This window comes from Mustelus asterias, chromosome 25 (assembly GCF_964213995.1).
Source record: "Mustelus asterias chromosome 25, sMusAst1.hap1.1, whole genome shotgun sequence".
In the NCBI taxonomy this organism is placed as follows: Eukaryota; Metazoa; Chordata; class Chondrichthyes; order Carcharhiniformes; family Triakidae; genus Mustelus; species Mustelus asterias.
The window spans coordinates 20,064,693-20,091,394 of NC_135825.1; the positions used below are offsets into that span (position 1 = coordinate 20,064,693).

General features: G+C 41.7%; 1 protein-coding gene across 1 annotated transcript in view; it reads right to left on the bottom strand.

Annotated features, from left to right (window-relative positions):
• Positions 1-8,083: 8,083 nt before the first annotated feature.
• LOC144511850 (uncharacterized) overlaps positions 8,084-26,702 on the bottom strand; it is a 51,767-nt gene continuing 33,148 nt past the window's right edge. Inside the window, exons 2-5 of the mRNA XM_078242224.1 lie at positions 21,201-21,313; positions 18,552-18,642; positions 11,669-13,979; positions 8,084-9,250 (exon numbers count right to left, since the gene is read on the bottom strand). Of these exons, the coding sequence (XP_078098350.1) occupies positions 9,157-9,250; positions 11,669-13,979; positions 18,552-18,642; positions 21,201-21,313 (2,609 nt within the window). The 3' untranslated portion in view covers positions 8,084-9,156. The remainder of the gene's footprint in view (positions 9,251-11,668; positions 13,980-18,551; positions 18,643-21,200; positions 21,314-26,702) is intronic.

Consider the following 26,702-nt stretch of genomic DNA (forward strand, 5'->3'; position numbering starts at 1 on the left):
TGGAGCAAAAACATCGTTAAAGCAGAGCAGAGGGAACTTAATTCCTCATCTAATGGGTGATTCTGATACCGGCTAAAATAGGAAAGTGATTTGTTCCGAGCATTGATAAGCTAGGAAATAATTATCTGGATTAGTCTTAAGGGCATACTGCAGCTGTAACACAAAAAAATCTCCAAATACATTAAAATGGAATCATTGAATTTAAAAGCCAAATATTTCATCTAGCCTTTCCTTTTACTTGTGAAGAGTTATCCCACCAAAGCACTGTTCTCTTGGTGAGAGGGACAAAAATATGATTTTATATCCCAGCTTTCACATCTTTGGGACATTGCAAAATGCTTTGTCAAATAAATATATTTGATGTATCTTAGCCAATTTTGCAAACAGTAAGATCACAGGAAGAGCAATGAGAAACGTAGTTAATCTGCTTTATTGGATGAGGGATAGAATGTGGCCGAGGACAGCAGAACTCCCTTTATGAATGATACTGAGTTATTTTATGTGCACTTTTTTCTGCAAAAGTATACTTTATTTGTAAAATATCTGCAAGAATATTACAAAGTGCAATAATATTCAAGTTTTCTACATAGATAATTTTGCACTGAGGTGCAACAATACAATCAAAAGAAACCTTAGACATTTTAAAATGGTTGTTACAAATGGTACTATATTTAAATTGTCTACATAGATCAATTTTCACTCTGAGGTTACTCAATATAAGTTGGATACCTATAATGTTCACTGTATGCATTCAGTGCGAGTCTTTTTTTTTTACTCCATTCTTAAAGTTACAACGCCAATGCTCAGATAAATCCGAATCCATTCCTTGCTCCAAAAACCCAATTCAAAATTCAATTGAATCCAGTTCATGATCCCTACAAGAGAGACAAACAGGATCCAAGCTGACAAGATGAAGCATTGCACCCTAGGGCTTGATCTTAGCCAAAAAAGTCGAAAAGTGAGGGGTTTTTTTGTTATTCGTTCAGGGGTGTGGGCATTGCTGGCTGTGCCAGCATTTGTTGCCCATCCCTAATTATCCTTGAACTGAGGGCATTTAAGAGTCAACCACATTGCTGTGGCTCTGGAATCACATGCCAGGTAGGGATGGCAGATTTCCTTCCCTAAAGGGCATTAGTGAACCAGGTGGATTTTTATGACCATCGACCATTATGGTCATCATTAAACTTTTAATTCCAGATTTTTTACTGAATTCAATTTTCACCCTCTGGGATTCAAACCCAGGTCCCCTGAGATTTACCCTGGGTCCCTAGATTACTAGTCCAGTGACAATATCACTGCTCCATCACCTCTCCACTTAATTTTAAGTGCACTAATTTTAAGTGCCTTTTAGATAAGATGTTAAACCAGATTCTACTCCCCTTGCTTCACTCAACATTACAGCATTTCTTCAGTACACAGATCAGTCCATCTAACTGATTTGTTTAAGTCTCTGGAGTAGTGTGCAAACTTAATCTTCTGACTCGAGAGGTGAGATTGCTGCGTTACCACATCTGACGATGGAGTTTTAAATCCTGGAGTTATGCAAGAACCTCAGGTGCTGATTCCTTTTCCTTTGACGTGATGCATGCTGTGTATGGAGAAGCTGATATGCTTTTATTTGAATATTGCTGTTGAGTAAGACTGCAGAAACCTGAAGATAGTGCTGTTGTGTGGCTCTTCACCCAGCCCAATAATAGTGAACATTTCCAGTGCATGATATAGAAACAGGAGCAGGAGGAGGCCATTTGGCCCTTCCAGCCTGCTCCGCCATTCATTGTGATCATGGCTGATCATCCAACTCAATAGCCTTATCCTGCTTTCTCCCCATAACCTTTGATCCCATTCGCCCCAAGTGCTATATCCATCCGCCTCTTGAATACATTCAATGTTTTGGCATCAACTGCTTCCTGGGGTAATGAATTCCACAGGCTCACCACTCTTTGGGTGAAGAAATGTCTCCTCATCTCCGTCCTAAATGGTCTACCCAGAATCCTCAGACTGTGATCCTTGGCTCTGGACTCCCCCACCATTGGGAACATCCTCCCTGCATCTACCCTGTCCTAGTCCTGTTAGAATTTTATAAGTCTCTATGAGATCCCCCCCCGCTACCCATTCATCTGAACTCCAGTAAAAACAATCTGAACCTAGTCAATCTCTTCTCATACATCAGTCCCACCATCCCCGGAATTAGGCTGGTAAACCTTCGCTGCACTCCCCCGAGAACAAGAACATCCTTCCTCAGAAAAGGAGGCCAAAACTGCACACAATATTCTAGGTGTGGCCTCACCAAGGCCCTGTATAATTGCAACAACACATCCCTGCTCCTCTCTTCTGGTCCCAGAAACCGGTCTAATAACCAACACACACAAATACTGTCTATATTTGATCATGACCTCCATATTGGTTCGTTGAGCTGTTTATGCAACAGGTGGGTTAGCAGAGAAAAGAAAGTAATTGAGATAATTAGAATATATGTATATGTCACCGATAATTATCTTGATTGCAGTGTTGGTAATTATCTCCCACACTGAAACAATGTGGTACAAAGTGTTGTAATGAAATTCAGCGAATGGCCATCTGAATTCATAATTCACGTGACTCATGTGGTAAGGGTGGCACAATGGTTAGCACTGCTGCCTCATAGCATCAGGGACCCAAGTTCGATTCCTGGCTCCGGTCCCAGTCCGTGCGGAGTCTGCATGTTCTCCCTGTGTGGGTTTCCTCCCACAGTCCAAAAGATGTGCTGGTTAGGTGCATTAGCCATGCTAAATTCACCCTCAGTGTACCCAAACAGGTGCCAGAGTGTGGCTACTAGGGGATTTTCACAGTAACCTCATTGCAGTGTTAATGTAAGCCTTACTTGTGACACTAATAAATAAACTTTAAATAAACTTTGCAGTGGCTGGTAATTTGTTAAAGAGTGGTTCTGTTTCCATCAAGGGATTTGAAACTAAGTTTAATGAATGACGAACTGGCATTGATTGCTATTGTCAAGACAAAACTGACAACTTTGAGAAATGTTGATGTTGATGTAAATCATGTCACTGAAAGTTGAGAATGAGTTTGTTGCTCGTAAAAATTTTAAAAGGCATATTGACATTTCTGAATTATTAATTGTACAAAATATGATATGGTTGTGCTGCAATCGAAAATGAGACTAACTCTGAAGTTGACTATTAACATGGGAACAGTTGAATATGAAGAAGGCCACGTATAGACCAGCTTAGTGGTAAAATTATTTGAGTCCGTTAGCTGTGTTTAAGTCATGAATAAGTAAAGGCTGTTAGCTTCCTCACAATGATATCGGAAAATCTGTTGCGTCGACAGAGCTGGTAACTTAAAGGGTAAATAAATTTATTATGCACAATATATGTGGCCCGAAACACATTATTGGATGTTTACATCGTGTGTGTGGAGTGTAAAATCCATTTATTTCACGTGGCAGTGTTCCAACTCCAAGTGACCTGATGTTTAAAAATAAACCCAGCAGCTGTACGCTCTGTCTCCCCATCAGGTACTGAATGCCATCTGTAACCATGGCAACAGCCTGACCATAAGTGTTGTGGAGGAGCAGCAGCATCTACTGCAGCAGACCAGCTCCACGAAGGAAAACTTGATTAGCTCATGGTAAACCAGAACAGACATTGTAACATTAATACCTGGAAGTTCCTCCACTAACTTATAACAGCTGACCCCGCAGGTAATAAGATGCCTGCAACCTTTAATTGGAATAGTCCTTGCTCATTGCCCCTGTTGACTATTCTGTGCCCATTGGGCACCACAGGGACTGGGGTGTATTATCGACCCCCTTAGTCACATTTTGATTTAATGTTTTAAGTTTCCTTTCTGCTTTGTCTTTTGGTTCAGGTGGTTCCTTTCCTTTTGGGAGATGCCCTTCTTTTTGTCCTTGAGTTTGTTTAATTTAGCTTATTTGATTGGCCAAAAAGAAATGCCCCCATGACTACCTTGTTTTGGCTTCATTCTGTACAGTAAAACTGACCCCTCAGTTTAGACTGTTATCGAAGTGGAAGTCAATGATAGTGATATTCTGTAAATGATAATTTAGGTGATTATATATGTGTGTGATGAAGCTTCAAAATAGGGTTGATATAAGCAAGGGCTTAGGATGATACACAAAGGTAAGGATTGAATGGTATGAAACTCACAATATTTTTGTTTGGGATGCATATGCACTAAGTCATAGAACCATACGGCACAGAAGAGGCCCTTTGGCCCATCGGGTCTGCACCGACACATTAGAAACACCTGAACTCCCACCTAATCCCATCCGCCAGCACTTGGCCCATTGCTTTGAATGTCATGATTGGCCAAGTGCTCATCCAGATACTTTTTAAAGGATGTGAGGCAACCCGCCTCTACCACCCTCCCAGGTAGTGCATTCCAGATCATCACCACCCATTAGGTAAATACATTTTTCCTCACATCCCCCCTAAACCTCCTGCCCCCTCATATTGAACTCATGTTCCTTTGTGACTGACCCTTCAACTAAGGGGAACAACTGCTCCTTATCCACTCTGTCCATGTCTCTCATAATCTTGTACACCTCAATCAGGTTGCCCCTCAGTCTTCTCTGCTCCACCCAAGCCTACGCAACCATTCTTCATAACTTAAATATTCCATCCCAGGGAGCATCCTGGTGAATCTCCACTGCATCCCCTCCAGTAAATGAATCGTAATTACAATTAATAGTTTTAAACTTGCCATGATCAAAATGAATGGCGGAGCAGGTTTGAAGGCCTACTCCTGCTTCTAGTTTCAATGTTTCATTGTTTTTCCTTTTCCAGAGTACCCTAGATTCTAGAGTGCTGTTTTTCAACATTGTGGTGCAGCAAGCCAGTAGAAGAGAACTAACGCCTACGTTGCTTTCAGGAAATTTGAACCAGCAGAGATTCTTTGGTGATAAACATATTTAGAGTCTTGGCAAAAATGATGTTGTAGCATCAGATGGAACCCTTGAATGAACTTTTGACACTAATGATAATTTTGATACAAGATTATGGCAAATGAACAACAGGGGGTGCTAAACTCATTTCCTATTGAAAGGTATTTTAAACAGTTCATTTGATGTGGCAATTAAATGCGGTACAGACTTGGCTATGAATGCACAAGCTTGAGCAAAAGTGCTTTCCATAAATTGCTTAGAGCATAGGAACGTTGTGGTTCTATTATTTTAACGTCATCTTCTTTAAACAAAGTAACCACATGAAACAATTTAATTCTAAAGCAAGTTCAATGCATTTTTTTTATATGGGAAGAGTTATTGTATTTTATTTGAAAATAGACCTTTGAATCCCTCTCTATTTGTAGAGCAAAGCCAGGTTTTGACACCTTGGATGTATTTGCTTTAGCAGAACTGTTCTGAAGGATATGCATGCGAAACATTCACAATCTGCCATTTGTTCACAGTCCCCAATTTAAAAATCTTACCTGTAGAGTTTCAACCCCCCTGTTTACATCCTCTCCCCCCCCCCCCCAAATCTGTTGTTTCCTACAGTGCTACAACTTTCTCTCTTCCCAATCTTTCTCCCAGATTGCTCCCATTTGTGCATCCGTCCCTCACCCCCTTCAGGCTCAGGTTCGTTAAATTCCTCACTGAATCTCTCTGCCTCCACCTTTTAAGACTCCCCTTAAACATGTTGTTAGGTGCATTGTCTACGCTAAATGCCCCCTCATTGTACCTGAACAGGCGCCAGAGTGTAGCGACTAGGGGATTTTCAAAGTAACTTCACTACAGTGTTAATGTAAGCCTACTTGTGACTCTAATAAATATTAATTAAAGCTGTCCTCTTTGGGCCAAGCTTTTGGTTATTTTTTTTATTAAAGGTGTTGTCTTCATCTGATTGGATCTGAACGAGTAGGAAGGGCAGGCCAGTTTCTTGTAAGAAATAGGCTGGCTTTGGTCTTGCCAAGTTTAGTTGGAAGCAATGAGTCATCCACAAAATGTCAAATAGCATCATGGTAGCAGTTGTGTGGACAATGTAAAATAGTGTCAATACACATGTTAATAGTCCTGTTCCTCAAAGGCAGTGTGTGTATATGAGGACTTGGGAAGAGGTAACATTTCAAACACGGGAGAAAATTCCGCTGCAAGCAATGTGTAGACACCATTGGGACAGGTAAGAATGAAACCATGAAAAGGTGGGCTCACATGAGTTACTGTGAAGGAGTTAGAATAGTTGATTGTGTCTAAAGGTCACAGAGTAGGAGAGATGACATGATTGAAGCTACACAGGATGTCATTGGCCTTGACCATGTAAGGTGAGGACTGGTGTTGGCTGGATGGAAATCAAATTGGAGGTATTTGAACTGAAAGATGGTGGTGACACATTCAATGACCTTACAAGGTTAGACATGAATCATTAACAGGGAGATTACTCAGTCCTTTTTAAAGCGGGAGATGAGTAAGGTTGTTTTGGAGACCATGGAGAGCAATGCTCGAGCAGAGACTGTTGTATTTGAAGATAAAGTTGAGAAGGGAGTTGGCAGCAGCTGGGCGATTCAGGGACTTTACACACGGTTAAAATGCAAATGAAAGATTTCAGCTGCACATTATTAACTTGATCAACCAGTTGCATCAGTATTGCTGGAGATCCATCTTGAATGTCACACAGAAAGAACAAATTAACAATTGCATGTTAAATTATGGAAATCAGATTGCATTTATATAATAAAAATGCATTTGGGCTGTACATGATGTACTGTTGGCTTAGATAATTGCAGACTTCCAAAGTGTCTCTCTGGGCAGTAAGCTGAAGCATGCCAAGTATTAATTGGGTGGGTAAACGCAATATTTAAGTCATTACGAACACAGCATAAAGTGGTGCAGTGTTAAAACACAGTTTTGATCTGACAAAAAGACCAGCAAAATGAAGAACTTTGAAATAGAGCTAGTGAGACATAACACAAAAACAGCTGCTGTAACAGCTAAAAAAACATTGTAATAGGGACCCTTGTGCTTCACAAATTGGATCTCACAGCTGTCTGTAGAAACACAGAACACTAACTTGGGGGTTAGTCATCTTTTTGACCCTTTTATAGTTTTACAGGAGTGCCAGTAGCAATGATGTAATCTCCAGCATAGAATGCAATTCCAACTTTCAAGGGCAAATATCCAATAAAATTGCTTCCACTACATGTAAATCTCTGTAGACACTTGAGTCATAACCAATTTTGAAATTGAGAGATGGCATGTAAGAAATTGTAGTGCATTGCTAAATTATAGTTCAAAAACGATTAAACAACTTGAGAGAAGTGTGATCATTGGGGATTGTTTGGCAATCGGCTGGACAGACTAGATAGGTAGAAACTGTTCCTGCTCATTAAAAGATCAAGAATGAGAGAGCACAGATTTAAAATGATTTGCAAAAGAAGCAAATGTGATGCGAGAAAAAACTTTTTCACGCAGCGAGTGGTTCGGGTCTGAAATGCACTGCCTGGAAGTGGAGGCAGGTTCAATCAAGGCATTCAAGAGGGCATCAGACGATTATTTGAATAGAAATAAGGTGCAAGGGTATTGGGAAAAGGTAGGGAAATGGCACTAAGTCATGAGGCTTATTTGGAGAGACAGTAGACATGATGGGCTAAATGGCCTCCTGTGCCATAATGATTCTGTGATTCATTTCATTTGCTGTACCTCATTAAGGAAGCTACGCTCAACATGAACAAGCATTTAGCGTTTACTCTGGCACAATATAGGATGGTTTAGAAGTGGACAAAGAACCAAGGAAGCACAATTGGTGGAATACCTCCATTCCTCCTTGTCCCAAAAAAACGAAGCACTTGGCTCCAGAATGGATTCTCCCCCCAGTTGGCCAATAAAATGCCATTATTGTACTGTGTACATCACAGGACTCCAATATTCATAAATTCCTGAGAGGGAACCTTTCAATGTCTTGCATTGTGATTTTAATTATTAAAGCAGTATGCATTTACATAGATTGTAATTGATAGTAAAAATTGATATGTATTCTTCAACTGAAAATGGGAGATTACATTTGTAAATATTTATAGAAACAGGCAATTGATTTAGTGTGGAATCAAGGTGACAGATGACATTGATTTTATAAGATTAACGTTTATTGATTTCTAGAAGTATAGAATTAGCTTTCCTGTTCAGAAACCAAACATAAACCATCTTTATTATAGATTTTGGTGTAAATATTACAGAAAGGAAATATGCAGCATTGAGACTATGAATATTGTACATAGATACTTCTACAATACATCAATCCTACCTAAATTCACACTAGATTATATTTTGATTTTTATCCAAAATAGACCACTTAAATAAAAATGTTTAATTTCATGTCAAACTCACTATACAAGTCAAAGTACAGATTAGATACAGGGCAATCCTTCCCTCTCCCCCATTTGGTAAATACATTTTCAATGTGATCTTTAAACTTATACAATTTGGAGATTTATAAGTAGATGGTTCTGGCAAATTCAGTTTGCATAAGCGTCATTCAATAAACCTCCCATCTTATAACACAGACCATTACTTTGTGTCATAAATGTCAGCACTTCATTAAAAGGTATAAAATACTTTAAATGTTTGCCTCTAGGGATCGGATACATCATACGAGGTAACTCTCATCTATTGGGAAAATAATTCAACATTAAAAATAATTAAAATTTTTACAGGATATTTATTTGATTTTGACAAGTTTATAAAACGGTACAGTAAAAAAAAGAATATTCCTAATACTCCCCTGATTGCAATTGTGACAGTGTAAGATCAACATTGAATCTGCGTGTTATAGGAGAGTGTGCTGGGACCATGCTACAGGATTACATAAATTAAAGGCTGTGTGTATTATACAATGCGCAGAGGTACTTCAATAAGGCAAAACCCGTTGAAAGCATGTTTTACGTCAGAATACATACATTATAAACAAGCTGCAACATGCCATCTATCACTGGTAAAAGGCCTCTTCAGAATATGTCACAAATATAAAGTGTGCGTGCGCACCAAGTGCTGATGTGCTCAAATATATTGAGTGAATTTTGGATGCTAGGAATGTTGTCCTCAGAACGTGAATGAAGTCACCGTGAAGATCTTCAGACATTAAGTGGGTGACACTCGCACTATTCGGAGTGAGTAGGAAATCATCCTGGTTTAGAAACAACAGATTCTCATTTTGTATTTGAGGGGTACACCACGGTTATTGGTTGCTTTGTACCTGGCCGGATAGTAAAGGTCCGACCGTAACTTTGTGCATTCTGTGAGCTAGAAAAGAATGGAAGATTCATAAAAGCCTTGAATTTGCAAATGTAACAATATAAAACCACAAGATAATAGTACAATCAAAAAGATCGGATGCATCAGTTACTAGTAATGTTTTTACTACTGCATAATTTGTGCGCAGTAACTTCAATGTTCCCTTTATTACCAAGAATCATAGAATCCCTACAGTGCAGAACAAGGCCATTCAGCCCATCGGGTCTGCACCAACCACAATCCCACCCAGGCCCTACCCCCATAACCCCATGCATTTACCCTAGCTAGTCCCCCTGACACTAAGGGGCAATTTGGCATGGCCAATCCACCTAATCCGCACATCTTTGGACTGTGGGAGGAAACTGGAGCACCTGGAGGAAACCCACGCAGACACGGGGAAAGCCGGGAATTGAACCCAGGTCCCTGGGGCTGTGAGGCAGCAGTGCTAACCACTGTGCCGCCCTGAAAGAAGTCACTAAAGATCTTTAACATCAATCGATTAAACATACCTCACAATATTTAACCATTATACGTAATAATTGCTGAGTGGTGTTTCTGAGCAACCTAAATTAGTGGTTGTAGCTATGACTGTTCTGATTAGATCACTTGCTAGCAATCTCACTGGCTGTTGGTGATGCTATTGCTTTGCTGCATTCAAGTCTACAACAAAAATTTGACTGATCCTCATTGCACAGACACAAAGAACTTGGAAGTAAACATTTCATTTTATTTACTACTTGTGTTAATTTACTTAACTTTTAAAAATCATTGGATTTTTAGATAATATTTCCCAAACAAATACCATTGTAGGTCTACGGTAGAACTTATCATTTATTGATTATATATGACAGTACAGTTGTACACAGAAAATAATCAAAAAAACTTTTGGAATGCTGGTTTTTACTTCAAACGGACCAGAAGATGAGGGTTACAAGTCATGCTTCAGCATGTTGTGGTTAAACCACACCATAAGCAGTCCTGGGCACCAGACGTTGAGCAGGATATTATACTGGTCTTGGAGAGAGTGCAGGAAAGGTTTACCAGAAAAATATCTGTACTCCAAGGCTTAAATTACATGGAGAGATTACACACATTAGGGTCTTATTTCCTTGAATTGAGCAAGTTAAGAGGCAATTTGATCAGTTTTCAAGTTATTAAGGGGACCCTACTGCTTCATCTCCCCACCTACAAGAAGAGTCATCCTGACTCGAAACTTAAGCTTTATTCTCTCTCCACAGATGCTGTCAGACCTGCAGAGATTTTCCAGTATGTTCTGTTTTTGTTTCAGTTTTCAGCATCTGCGGTATTTTGCTTTTATTTAAGTTAGGATCAGGAAGGGCATTGCTGAAACATTAATGCCACATATTTCAGGAGTGAAATTAGGAAACGCTTCGACATACACTGCCACAAATGACAATTGATGCTAAATCAATTGTTAAATTCAAATTTGAGATTTTTGTTATCCACAAGAATTAAGGGAATTGGGGCAAAGATGAGAAGATGGAGTCACAGGTCAGCCATGATGTCACTGAATGCGGAACAGACTCGAGGTAATAAATGACTTACTCGTGTTCCTGCGTTCCTTTCAACATAATCGGAAATGAACTATTTAAAAAAGGCTTGCATTCAAATCACAGCCAGAGGGCATCCCAATACACCTTTCTGCCAATGAAATACTTAATGTAGAAAATACAGCAGAAAGCTCCCACAAACAGCAATGTGATGATAATCAAATAATATGTTTTTGTGATGTTGATTGAGAAATAAATATTGGCCAAGACACAAAGGACAACTCCCCTGCTCTTCTTTGACAAAGTGCCAAGGGAGCTTTTACACCTGACAGAGCCTTCGTTTAACCTCTCATTTGAAACACTGAACCAAGTACAGCACCACCATGAAGCAGTGCGCCCTCAGTGTTGCTGTGGCACAGTGCACTCTTGGCACTGCAGTGATGCAGCACACCCTCGGTGCCGTAGTAAAACATCTGCAATAAGACTTGAACAATTGATAGAAAGCTAAAGAGAACAGAAATGTAATTGAACGGTTTAGATAAACTGTAGGCTTCCTTCAACTTTTTTCTTCAAAAGGTTACTCTTTTATTTACATTGTTAGCACTGCTGCCTCACAGCGTCCAGAGACCCGGGTTCAATTCCCAGCTTGGGTTACTGTCTGTGCGGAGTCTGCACCTTCTCCCCATGTCTGCCGGGCTTTTCTCTGGGTGCTCTGGTTTCCTCCCACAGTCCGAAAGATGTGCTGGTTTGGTGCATTGGCCGTGCTAAATTCTCCCTCAGTGTACCCAAACAGGCGCCAGAATGTGGCGACTATGGAATTTTCACAGAAACTTCATTGCAGTGTTAATGTAAGCCTACCTGTGATACTAATAAATGAACTGTCAAACTTTCTACATTGGGACACACTTAAACTCACCTTTTAAATGCCACATCAGAAGATTTGGTGCTTAAACCTTGTACCTTGGACTGCAATTCATCAATAACTTTATTCCTCGCTACCAGTTTGTTTGTTGATGGCACAGTTTCTGTCTGCTGTGGTTCCATCTTGGGTACATTTTTTCCATATGTTTTAGACATTAACTGGGAATAAGTGTGTGAATCTGAAACTTGCTTGGAATTGTGAAATTTTGCAGAACCTCCATTCACAACACCGTTATCCAGGAACCTGGGCTTTTCCACTATTGGTGGCTTTTTCTGAGCAAAGCTTGTTTCGACAGGAGCTGACAACATAGTTAATGGTGATTTGTTAATAGAATAAGAATTTGTATTGCTCAGGCTGTTATAGTGATTAGGTGTTAAATGGTCAGCACTTTGATGAGTGGATCCCTGTAGAGAAAGCCCTCTCTTGTCTGAATTGGTGGGGTGCAGATTGTTGAGTCCAGATTCATTGTTCGCTCTTCGTTCTGGTTGGGAAGAATCATCTTGATTGTCATTGTGGTTGGAAAATTCGAATGGAGGTGGCAGAAGTCCGAACGAGGGTTCTTCGTTCTCTTCATCACTAAAACTTGGTGGAGGTGGGATTAGAAGTAAAGACATGTCAACGTCTTTTTGAGTGTCTTCTGGCTCTGCCATTCCACGGGCCGTTGAGTGGAGCGAAGGTTTGGACCATTCATGACTTTTCTCAGCGCTTTTCAGAGAACTGAGTATGTCATCTATGTGCTTGTGATGTGCTGTCGTATCTTCTTCTGTCTGTGATATCGAGGAACATTCCTTGTTATCAGCTACCCGTGTGATATGGATTGTATTTGAATTTGTTGACTTTATGTATCGAGTACCGCCCAAGGATAAGCTTGATGCCTCCGAGCCGGCCTTGTGAAATCCTTGGCCCTTACTCGAATCTCGCCGCTTTGCAGCCATGAGAAGAGCCAGTGGTGAACGTGGATTAGTATTCTGCTCTGCGGGAGAATCTGGAGTATCTGGCTGCTCCACTGGTTTAGGGGACTGAAAATCCAACATAACATTTTCTGAGGAACTCTGGTTTTCAAAATCCCTCGTCAGGGTGGGTTTTGTTTTCTCCCCTGCAACGGATTTTCCATATTCTATTCCAGAATTGGCTGTAACAGGCAAATTGCTGGAGAAATTCTGATGGTTGGTTGGATCATGAATTTGCCTCGAACTGGTGTGCCGAAGATCCATGTTATTGCTCCAGAGCTTCTCTTTTCCATCTGGGAAAGAGTGATCGAGGGAAGAACCAGAATGTATGGGATATACTCCTTTGTTCTGGACTGGTTTAGACTGTTGCATGAGCAGGTTGTTCTTGCGAGCTGGCTTCTGAGGTTTATATGGAGCAGAGTCTTCGATCACCTTACTCATTGCTGCACATTCAGTGCCTTCATTCGACACTGCCTTCTTCGGCATGGAGGTAGTGTGGGTAATTCCACCAGTCTGGTCCATTGGATACTGGTCAGCATCCTTCATGACTATCATGGATTTGCCTTTATTTTGCCAGTCAGAATCTAATGAGCTTTCCGATTTGTTGAGTGGTTCGGGAAACCCAAAAAGCTTTGCTGGCGCTTTAGGATTGAAAGTTGACGCAAACAAAGGCTGTGGAATCACTTCAGGAGATTCTGCTTTATACAAAGATTGATTATTTGGAACTGATATTTGCGAAGTGCTGGGAAAGAATTTGAAAGAAGACGACACATCCCTTTCTGGTTTCGGAGGAAAATGACTGTGTTGCATAATATCCCTTTGTGGAGGAGGTGGCGGTGATTTTTTCAGATGCTTTATTTCATTCGATTTAGAAACACCATCTTGCCAAGGGGAGTGAAAAGAATAATCGTTAGGTGGAAGCAGGAAGGGAGGTGGAGGAGGTGGTACTTTTGGAGTTGACGGGGCAGATGTTTTGGGGTACTGCTCAGCCTTTGGAAGAGATTTTAGAGGTGCCATGAATGGAGGCGGTGGAGGAATCATATTGGGAGGCGGTGAAAAGTTGGTGTCAGGAGGCTGGTAGATTGAAGCAGGTTTATGTTGTGATGCCATGCTTAAAGGTGGTGGCAGCGGTGGCGCCATCTTTGGAGGTGGTGGAACAGCCACTTCATAAGGCAAATAGGTCGTATGTGGATTTTGAAAAGTATTTTGTGTTGGAGGTGGTGGAGGGGCCATTGGTGGAGGTGGTGGAGGGGCCATTGCTGGAGGTGGTGGAATCCAGTCATCCTCTGGCATGTTGATACTCTGTCCGTGGTCTCCAACATTAGGTCTGTTGTTGTTGACATTTACATCGTTGCCTACATAATGCAAACATAATAATTATTCACATTTATCTCTGGTAATAGGGTAATAAGTTTGGTAATAAGTACTTAAGCAATATGAGATTATCCAGAACAATCTTTGTTCCCGTCCTTCTCAGGTCCCCTTTCTAATGCCTTTTCTTAATGCTACTCCCCATTTTTTGTCCCAAGTAGGAACATTTAATCAACTTTGCCTAACTTCTTGGCTTTCTTAGTCCATAGATGTCTTACAAAGAACAGTACAACACAGGAAACAGGCCCTTCGGCCCGCCAAGCCTGTGCCGCTCCTTGGTCCAACTAGACCAATCGTTTGTATCCCTCCATTCCCAGGCTGCTCATGTGACTATCCAGGTAAGTCTTAAACGATGTCAGCGTGCCTGCCTCCACCACCCTACTTGGCAGCGCATTCCAGGCCCCCACCACCCTCTGTGTAAAAAACATCCCTCTAATATCTGAGTTATACTTCGCCCCTCTCACCTTGAGCCCGTGACCCCTCGTGAACGTCACTTCTGATCTGGGAAAAAGCTTCCCACCATTCACCCTATCTATCCCCTTCATAATCTTGTACACCTCTATTAGATCTCCCCTCATTCTCCGTCTTTCCAGGGAGAACAACCCCAGTTTACCCAATCTCTCCTCATAGCTAAGACCCTCCATACCAGGCAACATCCTGGTAAACCTTCTCTGCACTCTCTCTAACGCCTCCACGTCCTTCTGGTAGTGCGGCGACCAGAATTTGACGCAGTACTCCAAATGTGGCCTAACCAGCGTTCTATACAGCTGCATCATCAGACTCCAGCTTTTATACTCTATACCCTGTCCTATAAAGGCAAGCATACCATATGCCTTCTTCACCACCTTCTCCACCTGTGTTGCCACCTTCAAGGATTTGTGGACTTGCACACCTAGGTCCTTCTGTGTTTCTATACTCCTGATGACTCTGCCATTTATTGTATAAACTCTGTCATTTATTGTATAATTTATATTGTATCTTCTCCCTTTTGCTACATTTTTCACCTTTCTCTCCTCCATTATTACATATAATCAACAAGACATAAATAGCCAGTCAGCCCAAATGCCAGATATTAGCTCCTTCCCATCTGCCTTCTTCCAATCCTATCAGCTGTTCTGTTGTAACTATTTACATATCCTATGGATCTAACTTTCTTTCCCTTACTTGTCCCATCATCACCCATTTTTGTCTTGCCCTATTATCATATGTATTATTTAATCACCCTCTGTCCTCCTGCTATCACAGGCCTCCTTTTCCTTTTATTAATCTCCTGCCCCAATTCTCCTGGCTCTGTTCCAAAGCTGTTTACCTCTAACATCTGAGTTGACGTTTCGAGTCCAGATGACGCTTTGACAAAGGGTCGTCTGGACTCGAAACTTCAGCTCTTTTCTCTCCTCACAGATGCTGCCAGATCTGCTGAGATTTTCCAGCATTTTCTCTTTTGGTTTCAGATTCCAGCATCCGCAGTAACTTGCTTTTACCTCTAATATCTGCCAGTTCCAAACTGTTCATTTCAACTTCCCTCCAACATCAGGTGCTGCCTGATCTGCTTACCTTCTCCAACATCTGCAATATTTTGAGCTTGCTGTAATAAAATTATGCCAATTATTGGCAAACTCACAACTACTCAGTATCTTGAGTCTGTGTGGAGTTTGCACATTCTCCCCGTGTCTGTGTGGGTTTCCTCCGGGTGCACCAGTTTCCTCCCACAATCCAAAGACATGTAGGTTCAGTTAATTGGCCATGCTAAATTGCCCCTTAGTGTCGGGGGGGATTAGCAGGGTAACTACGTGGGGTTTTGGGGATAGGGCCTGGGTGGGATTGTTGTCAGTGCAGGCTCGATGGGCCAAATGGTCTCCTACACTGTAGGGATTCTATTCTAGTTTCCCCAGCTAAACTAAAGTCCAGTTTAGTGTTTCCACCACGGTTCTAGTTATCCGTTCTATTCATTTATAATATTTATTTAAATTACTTTCTCTCCATATGTACAATTATCTATGGCAGACTTTGGTTGGAATTCTCCGGTCGTGCTGGTCTAAAAGCCGGAAATTCCTGTCAATGGGGTTTCACGTTGTCCGCAACCCGCCTGCTAAAATTCCAGTGGCGGGCGGGATGGGAGAATTCCGGCCTTTTTGTTCCTTCCATTCCCACCAGCTGCTATAGGAGCAATGAAACTGAGCTGCTCCTGTCCAGGTATAGGAGCACTGAGATTTCCTGTCCAGAGTCATTTCCAGTTTCCCAGGGACAACCCCCAACTAGGCCCATCCCTAGTTGTTCCTTCTGTCAAGTACAAGATCAGGCACAAAAAGTCAGGAGGTGGTGTAGGCCTGTCACCTCTTTTGCTTCCAATTTCTTAACATTTTAATTATTTCTCCTCGTTATTAAAACCTCGATTAGTCTAAACAGTTAGACACAATCAAGTCAACGTCTCATCATTTTGAAAATCTACTTCCAAATAATTAGAATTCTCAAGATGAGGAATCGAGTTGGTTTCACTGAAACACTCTGACAGGAACAACAATGCTGTTCCAATGTTTATGGTCACTTAACAGAACTGTGCCCTTTCGTAATGAGTCCTTGACCTTTGCAACTGAAGTGTCAGATTATTTGATTGTTTTTATAATGCTATTAAGTGAAAACAAACTCACATTAAGCGCTAATTTCATTTTGTACCCACCTCAGATTTTTCAATTAAACAAACCCAGTGCCCATGGAGCAAGAGGTTATTTATTATCATAGGTACTTTAATTATATTTATTTGCATCACAAAAGTCAATTTAGATGGATTAGTTCCACACAGAACAGTTTGTGAAAATAAAAGCTCTGATTAAAATATCTCGCCTAGCTCCCATTGCATGTACATGGTGATGTTTAACTTAATTCAACATAAGAATGACAATAGATCCCCCCCCCCCCCCCCCCCTCATGTTTACTGAAGCCACAAATGTCATTTGATGGTTCCTTAGCTTGAGCAAAAAAAGATATTGTTGGAGTTTTCAAGTACAAGGACACTGGTTTTACACGACTTTTGCAGAACTCTACCCACAAAAGAACAAATGACCGTGTGCAGAAAAAAGGTGACTTTTGCCGCCAGTTCTCTCACCTTCATTTCTCCTTTATAGGCTGCCTTCTACTCCCTCCCCTAAGTGACTACATTATGAATTTTCCAGCCTTGGAGTAAGCATCAACAGTCTAGCCGACTGCAGCATCTTCAAATCTTTCTCCCCTTACTCAATACCGAGATACACACTTCACACGGACAGTGATCAGGAAAGAGTAAAGCTCCCACCTACCATTCCCCTCCCCAACACTGAGGCCAAGAGATATTTTTGGGAAGTAATTGTAAAAGCATGAAGTTGCACAGAGGCAAACAAGAACAAAATGCAAAAAGTCCAAAAATATAAAAAAGACTAAAGAGAAGCCAGCTGTTAGAATAAAAGATTAATTCAAACAAAAAGGGAACAATTGCATGAACTTCATGTTATCTAGACCATTGTTAATGTCCAAGATTACAGTAACATTTTTCTTCAGGCTCCTGAAATGTGCTCATGAGGAAACTTTGCTAATAAATTGTGGTTACTTTCAACTTAGTTCTTCCTGGAAATGATTGACCTCTGCTTTAATGACACTGCAGTCAAATGGACTGTTGATGCCACAGGCCTGTATTCTCTTCTTTTCATTCATTCGTGGGACAGGGCTCAAAACTGGCTGGCCAGCATTTATTGCCCATCCCTAGTTGCTGTAGGTCAGATCAAGTAAGGACGGCATATTTCCTTCCCTAAAGGACATTAGTGAACCAGATGGGTTTCTACGACCATTGACAATGGTTTCACAGTCATCAATAGACTTTTAATTCCAGAATTTTTCTAATTGAATTCAAATTCCACCATCTGCCATGGCGGGATTTGAACCCGGGTCCTCAGGACATCAGCTGAATTTCTGGATTAATAGTCCAGCGATAATACCACTAGGCCATTGTCTCCTCATTCTAACACCTGGAGGCCAGTCATTGAACTTATTTAAGACAGAGATGGATAGGTTCTTGATTGGTAAGTGGACCAAAAGTTACAGGGAAAAGGTGGGAGAATGGGGTTGAGAAACTATCAGCCATGATTAAATGGCTGAGCAGGCACGATGGGCCAAATGGCCTAATTCTGCTCCCATATCTAATGGTCTTAAGTGTCTACAATATTAGAAGAGATGATTGGGGAATAGATGGGTACCTCTCAAATAATTTACACAGGCTATATTACATTCCAAGTCACCTATCTAGAATTATTAAAATGTCAACTCAACAAGTTATGCTTTTTAAAAATTTGATACCAGGTCTGATATAAATTGTATGAACATGCACTAAATTACCTAAGTAATCCCAGATAGTAGTTCAGAGCATAACTGCTGAAAACGCGAATTGAAAATAACATGGTATTCTTTAAACTGACTTAAAAAATATGGTTAGAAAATTCCAAATGTCTTTTCGTCAATCTTTTTCCCCCAGTGACGGAGTGAGTCGAGTCACTGTCAGCAATGCCACAACATCTCAATCCAACACGTACCTGCAATTACTGTTCTTGGAATTTTGGAATACAATGCTCGGTCTGGCAGTGTTGGAGTTGGCACAGCAAATGTTGGGCGTCCCTGGAAGGGCTGTAAAGAAAAATACACTCATTTGTTCTCTAGTCATATATTGAGCGATTGTTCTTATGGATCGGACATAGATTAAACTGCTCAAGGTCTTAAAAATTTCTGTTCTCCTTCAGCAATCACCATAAATTAGAGTATAGCTTTAAAAAGTGAATGGAAATACAGGAGGAATTAATTTTTGTTTGATGTATTTTCATTTTTTAGTTTAGAAAAATCCTCAATGTAAATTAAGATCGGCTAGCCAGTCTGATCCCATGAGTTTTGTACTGGGCATATTTCAAACAATGGAAGTTTGAGGTTGACTGATCATTCATTCATGGGCGTCGCTTTTGCCCATCCCTACGGGGCATTTAAGAGTCCAGCTGTGGAGCTGGAGTCACATGTAGACCAGAACAGGTAAGGACAGCAGATTTTCTTCCCTGAAGGACATTATTGAATCAGATGGGTTTTTAGAATAATTGACAATGGTTTCATGGTCATCGGTAGATTCCAGATTTTTGTTTAATTCAAATTTCACCATCTGCCACGGTGGGATTCGAACCCGGGTCCCCAGAGCATTTCCCTGGGTCTCGGAATTTCTAACCCAGCGACAACACCACAATGCCCACTGCCTTCCCGTCAGAAGATATACCGCATAAGAATCTAGGCTGTTCTTCCAAGTTCCTGTTCAATTTCAGTGGGATATTGTCTGAGTCCCCAGCAAAGTGGTGCACATATCCATTTGTACCAACATGAATGAATGTTTATGCTCCCTCCACCATTTACGCTTCATGCTTAAACACTGAATACCCAGTTTATGTTCACACTGGAACATTTAATGAGAGACATTATTTGTTCTTTCCTGTGGATAATCACATGACTGAGATCACGGCGGTAAATCCAGCAAATTGCAAATGATGTATTGGAATTTTTTTCTATTTTTTACAATGCTCCACCTGGTTGTATTAATCCTTGTGGCAAATGTATGCCTATTAATCAAGTAAGTTCCTTGGTCCTTTTCACAATCTGATGCGGTGACTACAAAAAAGTGGCCATTTGGTTCACTGCCAGTTTTCTGGAAAGGATTATCAAATTAGACTCTCGGCTTTCCCCACACTGCCTCACATATTGATTTTTCAAATATTTATCCACTTTCCTATTATGCATTTTAGTTCCATGATCCTTTCAGTATTAATGAAATTTCCTAAACTTCTCTTTCATTCTTTTCACGATTAACTGGAATTAATGCTCTCATCACCAACTCATCACAGAAATAGTTTTTCCCTATTTACCTATCAGAGCCCTTAATTATTCTGAACATCTTTACGCATTCAGATACTTTACACTACTCATTTTTCTTATATCCTCTGGATAAACTCTGGATTGCAATTTATTTTTCCAATCAACCAAATATGTTCTGTGAAACCTCATTTACCATGATGAGATGCAATGGAATTGCTGGATGTTGTCAAACTTGCACATAGACCTCTTTTGGGGATCTCCCACTGCAAGGTACTGTAAATTAGATTGCCAAAAACTGTAATGCCTTCCACAGAGCAGCTAATACCAATGCAAACAGGATAAACAACTGTGTATTGCCTTGACCAATCACATTAAAGAACTATTAATGTGCAGCGCAGAGTCTAAGTCAGGAAGTGTCAGTTAGGTAGACTATCGAATTCAATGTCAAATCAGGTATGGAAAGTGTATTAGAGAAAGAAAGGATGAGATTAAGAAAGAGATGAAAATAAACAGAAAAAAAAACATTAAAAAGTGTTTGTATATCTTTTTACCCCCTCCAACAATAATTAAAATCTGAAGGAACGAGACTCCACATTTGTAAAAGTTAATTTTCAGTGCAGGCTATGTTGTTTGGTGAATGTAGTTCATATCTGTCGGTTAAGCACAGCAGTTTTATGGTATTCAATGTATTTGAATGGTCAGTCAGCCAGCAAAGTATCACTTCCATGCAACCTTTGGGTGAACAGGGCATGTCAAGTAATAACGTCTTGATTGTTGCATTTAACTGCATGTGCAATCACTGGAAGTTGTGGTCTGATCTTCGTGCAAGTAAGAGTGAATACGGTTCGGCCGATTCTTTCTTTTTACTGCAAAATTTGTCCCGGTTGATCCTAATGCAGTGAAGGCTGTATTTAAAAATATTTAAATTTAACCTGACCGATTCCAGTTCAACCACTCAAAATAAGTTTGGATTTTCCTTTGCACATTAAACATTTCAGCTCATATGAGCAACCCAAAGCAGTGGAGGCAAGTTTCTCTGCATCCCAAATTGAGATGAAAGTTCAATGTAAACGTTTTGTATCTCTTTGTTCAGGTCCTGCAATACGTCTTTAGATGCCAACCTTCAGCGTAGGAATTGCTGCACCCACATTTTCATTTATGCAAAACCTAATGACCAATGCAACAGGAAATTTGACACAAATCCTTAGCGCAAACCACAATTACTGCAGGATCATTGTGCCACAGAGTAATGAGCTGACACAGATGGCCTTTTTTGCCAACAATAGAAGTTGTTTTGACTCTGAAGCATTGCTTAAAAAGGAACTAAAACCCAACATTACAATGGCAAGCTTGACTGTTGGCCGTTGTTTCACTTTTGCTGTTCCAGAATCCATCACCATATTCATCGCTCCTTTATTGGATCGAGTCGCTGCGAGAATGTCATCTAGTTTGTCTGCAAGCAAACACAGGTGTCGAAACTCAATTAATGCAAGTGTAGAGAACAAAACATTTACTCAAATTTTAATTGTTCAGGAGAGAAATAACATAAGCTCCTTTGCATTCTCAGTGATTCATGAATGATAAATTGGGGATAATTATGGTAACAAGAACAGCTTTTGCTCAGAGTGCCATTAACAGAGGAAAGCTCCAAGGTGTTTCACAGTAATGTATTTCCAAAGCTGGGCACAAAATCAATGAAGGAGACACTGAGCTGCATCTTCGGAATCAGGGAGACTCCACAGATCTTTACAAATGGTGGTCGAGACCCACTCTGGGATTCTGGACCCCATTCCTGGGGTATCCAATTTTTAAACAGTGCCTTTTAAGGGTGCGGGCTAGTTTGGGTCATTAGCCTGCACCCTGCGTTCCCACCTTGTCTGGCTCCATTGCAAGTATGGGCATATCCTCATATTCTGCAATTTTCATGGAGTCAGGTCAGCCTTTCAGAGTTGTGCTCACAGTGCCTCAGAGGTGTCGTGAACATTAATCTGTCTGAGGGAACCTTTTGAAAGGCAAGTTCAAAAGATCTTATACCAAAGGTCCTGCTCATTCCTCTCATGTCAAACTATTCCCACACCCCTATGGCTCCCCATGCTCCCATGCCAAGATGTTCTCCCTCCCACATTCTGTGGTCCTTATGCTTCCATACCAAGCTATTGTACTTCCATGCCCATTCACCCACTATACATTGTGTAGAACCAGTGAACCCTATGGTGACAATAGGATGTGTTTAAAATTCTTTAAAACACGTTGAAAACTTTACATTTTCTTAAACAAATCTCTTTTTTACAGCCTAATAAGTGTCAATCATCCATACCCTTTAAAGTATCAATAGCAGAAATGGGAAGCACTTGAAACTTTTTAATCACAGAATCACCACAGTGCGGAAGGAGGCCACTTGGGCCATCGGGTCTGCATCAACTCTTCGACAGAGTGTCCCTCCCAAGCTCGCCCCCTGCCCCATCCCTGTAACCCCAGAAATATATCTCACTAATCCCCCTAACCTGCACATCTCAGACACAAAGGGACAATTTTGCATGGCCAATCCCCCTAACCGGCACATCTTTGGACTTTTTATATTGTGTAAATAAACATTGTGCAATAGACAGCACAGATCAGAGATTCAGAGCTGTCAATTAAGCATGTTTTCCCTGGGGCTCAGGGTATTTCAGTCCTCCAATGGATTTCTGGGCTCATGGTCATACCTCATTATGCATTTGGCATGGAGAATATGAGGGCATCACGATGGCTAAATGGAGGGCATGAAGTAGACACGTGGAGTGTGTTGGGATGAAGGGTTGTGAGAGGAGAGAGCTGTAGAGCATGTCTGTTTTTATTTTATATAAGTCCCACAGCAGTGTGGTGGGCCTTTTAAACAATCCACCTTGCTACCCAGCATTCCTGTGGCTGCTACAGAACCTTTTCCTGGGTTGGCTGGTCCAATTACAGCCTCCAAGGAATTAAAATCCTGTCTTTACGGCGACGTTCTCCCAAGGTAGAAGGGCCAAGCCAGGAATTTTCCCGACGTTTACCAGCCGCCTCGAGGATAAAAATCGCGCCCATTATGAGGGATGACCAAAAGCTTGCACGAGAGATGGTTTCTTAAGAAATTTAAAAGGGGATTATCGGAAGGAATCCCAGAACAATGGGCCTTAAGCAAATGGCTGCTAAGGCTGGGCAAGGGACCAGAGTGAGACAAAGGGAGAGTTTGAACAGATTGTACAGGTACAGAGATAGGGAGAGGTAGGGCCATCGAGCGATTTAAACACAGGATGAAAACTTCCAAAATGTGAAGTTGGGGGAGACTATGAGCAATGTAGGTCAGTGAAGCCAGGCACCACGGATAAGCGAGATATGGTGTGGGACTGTGTTTCAGCAAGCTGAAGTTTGCAAAGGATGGGGAAGCTGGTCACGGCAACATTGCAATAGTCAAATTTGGAGGAGACATAGCGGAAGAGCTGATTAAAGTGCAAAATGTGGGTGGTGATACCCAAGTGAAAGTAGGCAATTTACATGATAAGGGGGATTGTGGTTTGAAGGTGATGAAAGGCTCTGAACAGCCTGAAACAATGGATGCAGATAGGTGTGAATTGGTGAGGTTTTGTCAGGGGCGGAATTAGTCTAATCATCATAGAAATCATAGAAACCCTACAGTACAGAAAGAGGCCATTCGGCCCATCGAGTCTGCACCGACCACAATCCCACCCAGGCCCTACCCCCATCCCTACATATTTTACCCACTAATCCCTCTAACCTACGCATCTCAGAACACTAAGGGGCAATTTTAGCATGGCCAATCAACCTAACTTGCACATCTTTGGACTGTGGGAGGAAACCGGAGCACCCGGAGGGAACCCATGCAGACACGAGGAGAATGTGCAAACTCCACACAGACAGTGACCCAAGCCGGGAATCGAACCCAGGTCCCTGGAGCTGTGAAGCAGCAGTGCTAATCACTGTGCTACCGTGCCATCCTAGTCTACTACTAAATTAAAAATTTTGGAATACAAATATCTCACACAAAAGGTGAAAGTAATTAAACCAAATCTTCACTGAACTGGCGATTAAATATAGGACACAAAAGATATGAATTAATTGGTTTTAAATTTTAAAAAATGCATTCTCTCCGTAGGGTAACAATGAGTGTAGTTTGTGGAAAACAAGATGATTTATTAAAGTACAAGAAAAAAAATTAAAATTTATTTCAATATTATAGATTGTTACGATCTGGTTAGGGACCATTAACATTTGAAAAGAAATTCAAATACATTGCTTTAACCAACAGAATTACAACACAACATTTCACTTTTTCGAAGAAAATAAAACTTTATTGTATATGAAAGACAAACAATCACTATTAACTTAACAATATGGTTTATAACTATGTATGTTGTGCATTCAGGTTTAATTTTTACTTCCCCAAGAATTCTAAGACACATCAATCTTAAAGTTATTTACTTCTCTAGAGATCACCTATAAGTATGCCACAATCCTCTGAAGAATTCTCCTCTGCTCCAGCTATCCTTACCGAGGTAAAATTAGCATTTATCGTCTTATGGGGCGGTAAGGTGGCACAGTGGTTAGTACTGCTGTCTCAGTGCCGGAGACCCACATTCAATTCCCAGCTTGGGTCACTGTCTGTGTGGAGATTGCACGTTCTCCCCATGTCTGCATGGGTTTCCTCCGGGTGCTCCGGATTCTTCCCACAGTCTGGAAGATGTGCTGGTTAGGTGCATTGGCCTTGGTAAATTCTCCCTCAGTGTACCCAAACATGCGCCAGAGTGTGGCAACTAGGGGATTTTCACAGTAACTTCATTGCAATGTTCATGTAAGTCATTGTGGCACTAATGAATAAATGTTAATACTCTTTACTATGGCTGTCTCAAGACTATGAGCAATGTAGGTCAGTGAAGCCAGGCACCACGGATGAGCGAGATATGGTGTGGGACTGTGTTTCAGCAAGCTGAAGTTTGCAAAGGATGGAAAGGAAGGGCGGCACGGTAGCACAGTGGTTAGCACTGCTGCTTCACAGCTCCAGGGACCTGGGTTCGATTCCCGGCTTGGGTCACTGTCTGTGTGGAGTTTGCACATTCTCCTCGTGTCTGCGTGGGTTTCCTCCGGGTGCTCCGGCTTCCTCCCACAGTCCAAAGATGTGCGGGTTCGGTTGACTGGCCATGCTAAAATTGCCCTTAGTGTTCTGGGATGCGTAGGTTAGAGGGATTAGTGGGTAAAATATGTTGGGATATGAGGGTAGGGCCTGGGTGGGATTGTGGTCGGTGCAGACTCGATGGGCCGAATGGCCTCTTTCTGTGCTGTAGGGTTTCTAAGATTTCTAAGAAGACCCTTGTTCTGGCTACTTTTCCAATACTTCCAAGTTAATTCAGCTGATTACTTCCCTTTGGAATCAGACACAGTGAGGTCCACTGTAGATTCTCCCACGAGCTTCATACCAGGCAATCTTCCAGCTTCTGTTCTCTCACAAAATTAAAACTGAGATTAGCCTCATCTATATTCCATGCGGTCAATGATGAAGTTAGTGTTTTACTCTCTTACAGCCCAAGTCCAGCTAACTATCATTTACTTTGGCTCTCTTCTCTCAGTGAGCTGCAAACCACATCAGGTCCAAACTGCAACTGACTCTCTCAGCAAATACCCAGAGAAATTAAAACCAGAGAACCTCTCCATGCTCCAGCCACTTCCATGTTGAGGTAGTCGACTCTGAGATGTCTTCAAACCAATCTTTATGTTAATTATCCCTAATTTGCAATTTCTTCTCTGATCGCATGAATAGGTTTTACAACTGTGCAGGGTTATCTGAATGCTTGTAAATTAATTTAGCTCTACCTCACAAAAAACAAAAACATCTCTCCAGACTGCCCCTGTCTGACGAGCATTGCAGACATAATGGGGACGATCTTGACCCCACGATCGCCCTGCGTGTCAATGCTGGCAGCAGCTCAAGTTCTGGAAGTTGCAGTTCTCACCAGCGAGTTCGTGATTTTGGATCTTCCCCGCCCCTTGCCAGTGATGTCATCAAGTTCATGCATTTAACAGGCACAAACCTGCTTTACATGAATTTAATGTTATTAGTCCACCCCCCCGCTGTATATTGACATCGTGCCAATGTGATGTCATGTCCAAGCGGTTTACAACAGGTTCACACAGGCGTGAACCTATCGTGGGGGGTCTCCCCGGAGGCTCAAAGGTAAGTATAGCACCCGGGGAGAGGGGCATGACCAGACAGTGACCTGGCAATGTCCCTGGCACTGCCCCTTGGCACAGTTTGGCACTGTTCCAAGGGGCAGGGCCCAGTGGGAGCCTCATGGGGGTGGGGTGGTAGTGACCAGGTGCAGACGGAGGAGCTGGGGATTCAGGAAATGGTTGTTGGGGGGGGAAGGGTGATAGAGAAGTGTTAACTTCAATTGGTGGTGGGGAGGGGAGCCCCTGAGACCTCCATGGTGGGCTGCGGGGAGGGGGGGGGGGGTGAGTTTACTCAAGTTATGATCAGTGGTGCCCCGATCTCTGTGCAGCCAGGTTATGCTGACGTGTTGAGGTCCTGTCCCCTGTTTAACAGCATGAATTACGCCCCCTTGATTTTTGTTGGCAGAGTATTGAAAGATCTGGAGAGAAAACCGGTGCATTTCTCTGGAGAAACATGCCAGTTTTCCCCGCTGGAAACAACATTTGAGGCAGCCCGGTGGCACAGTGGTTCGCACTGCTGCCTCACAGTGGTTCGCACTGCTGCCTCACAGTGGTTCGCACTGCTGCCTCACAGTGGTTCGCACTGCTGCCTCACAGTGGTTCGCACTGCTGCCTCACAGTGGTTCGCACTGCTGCCTCAC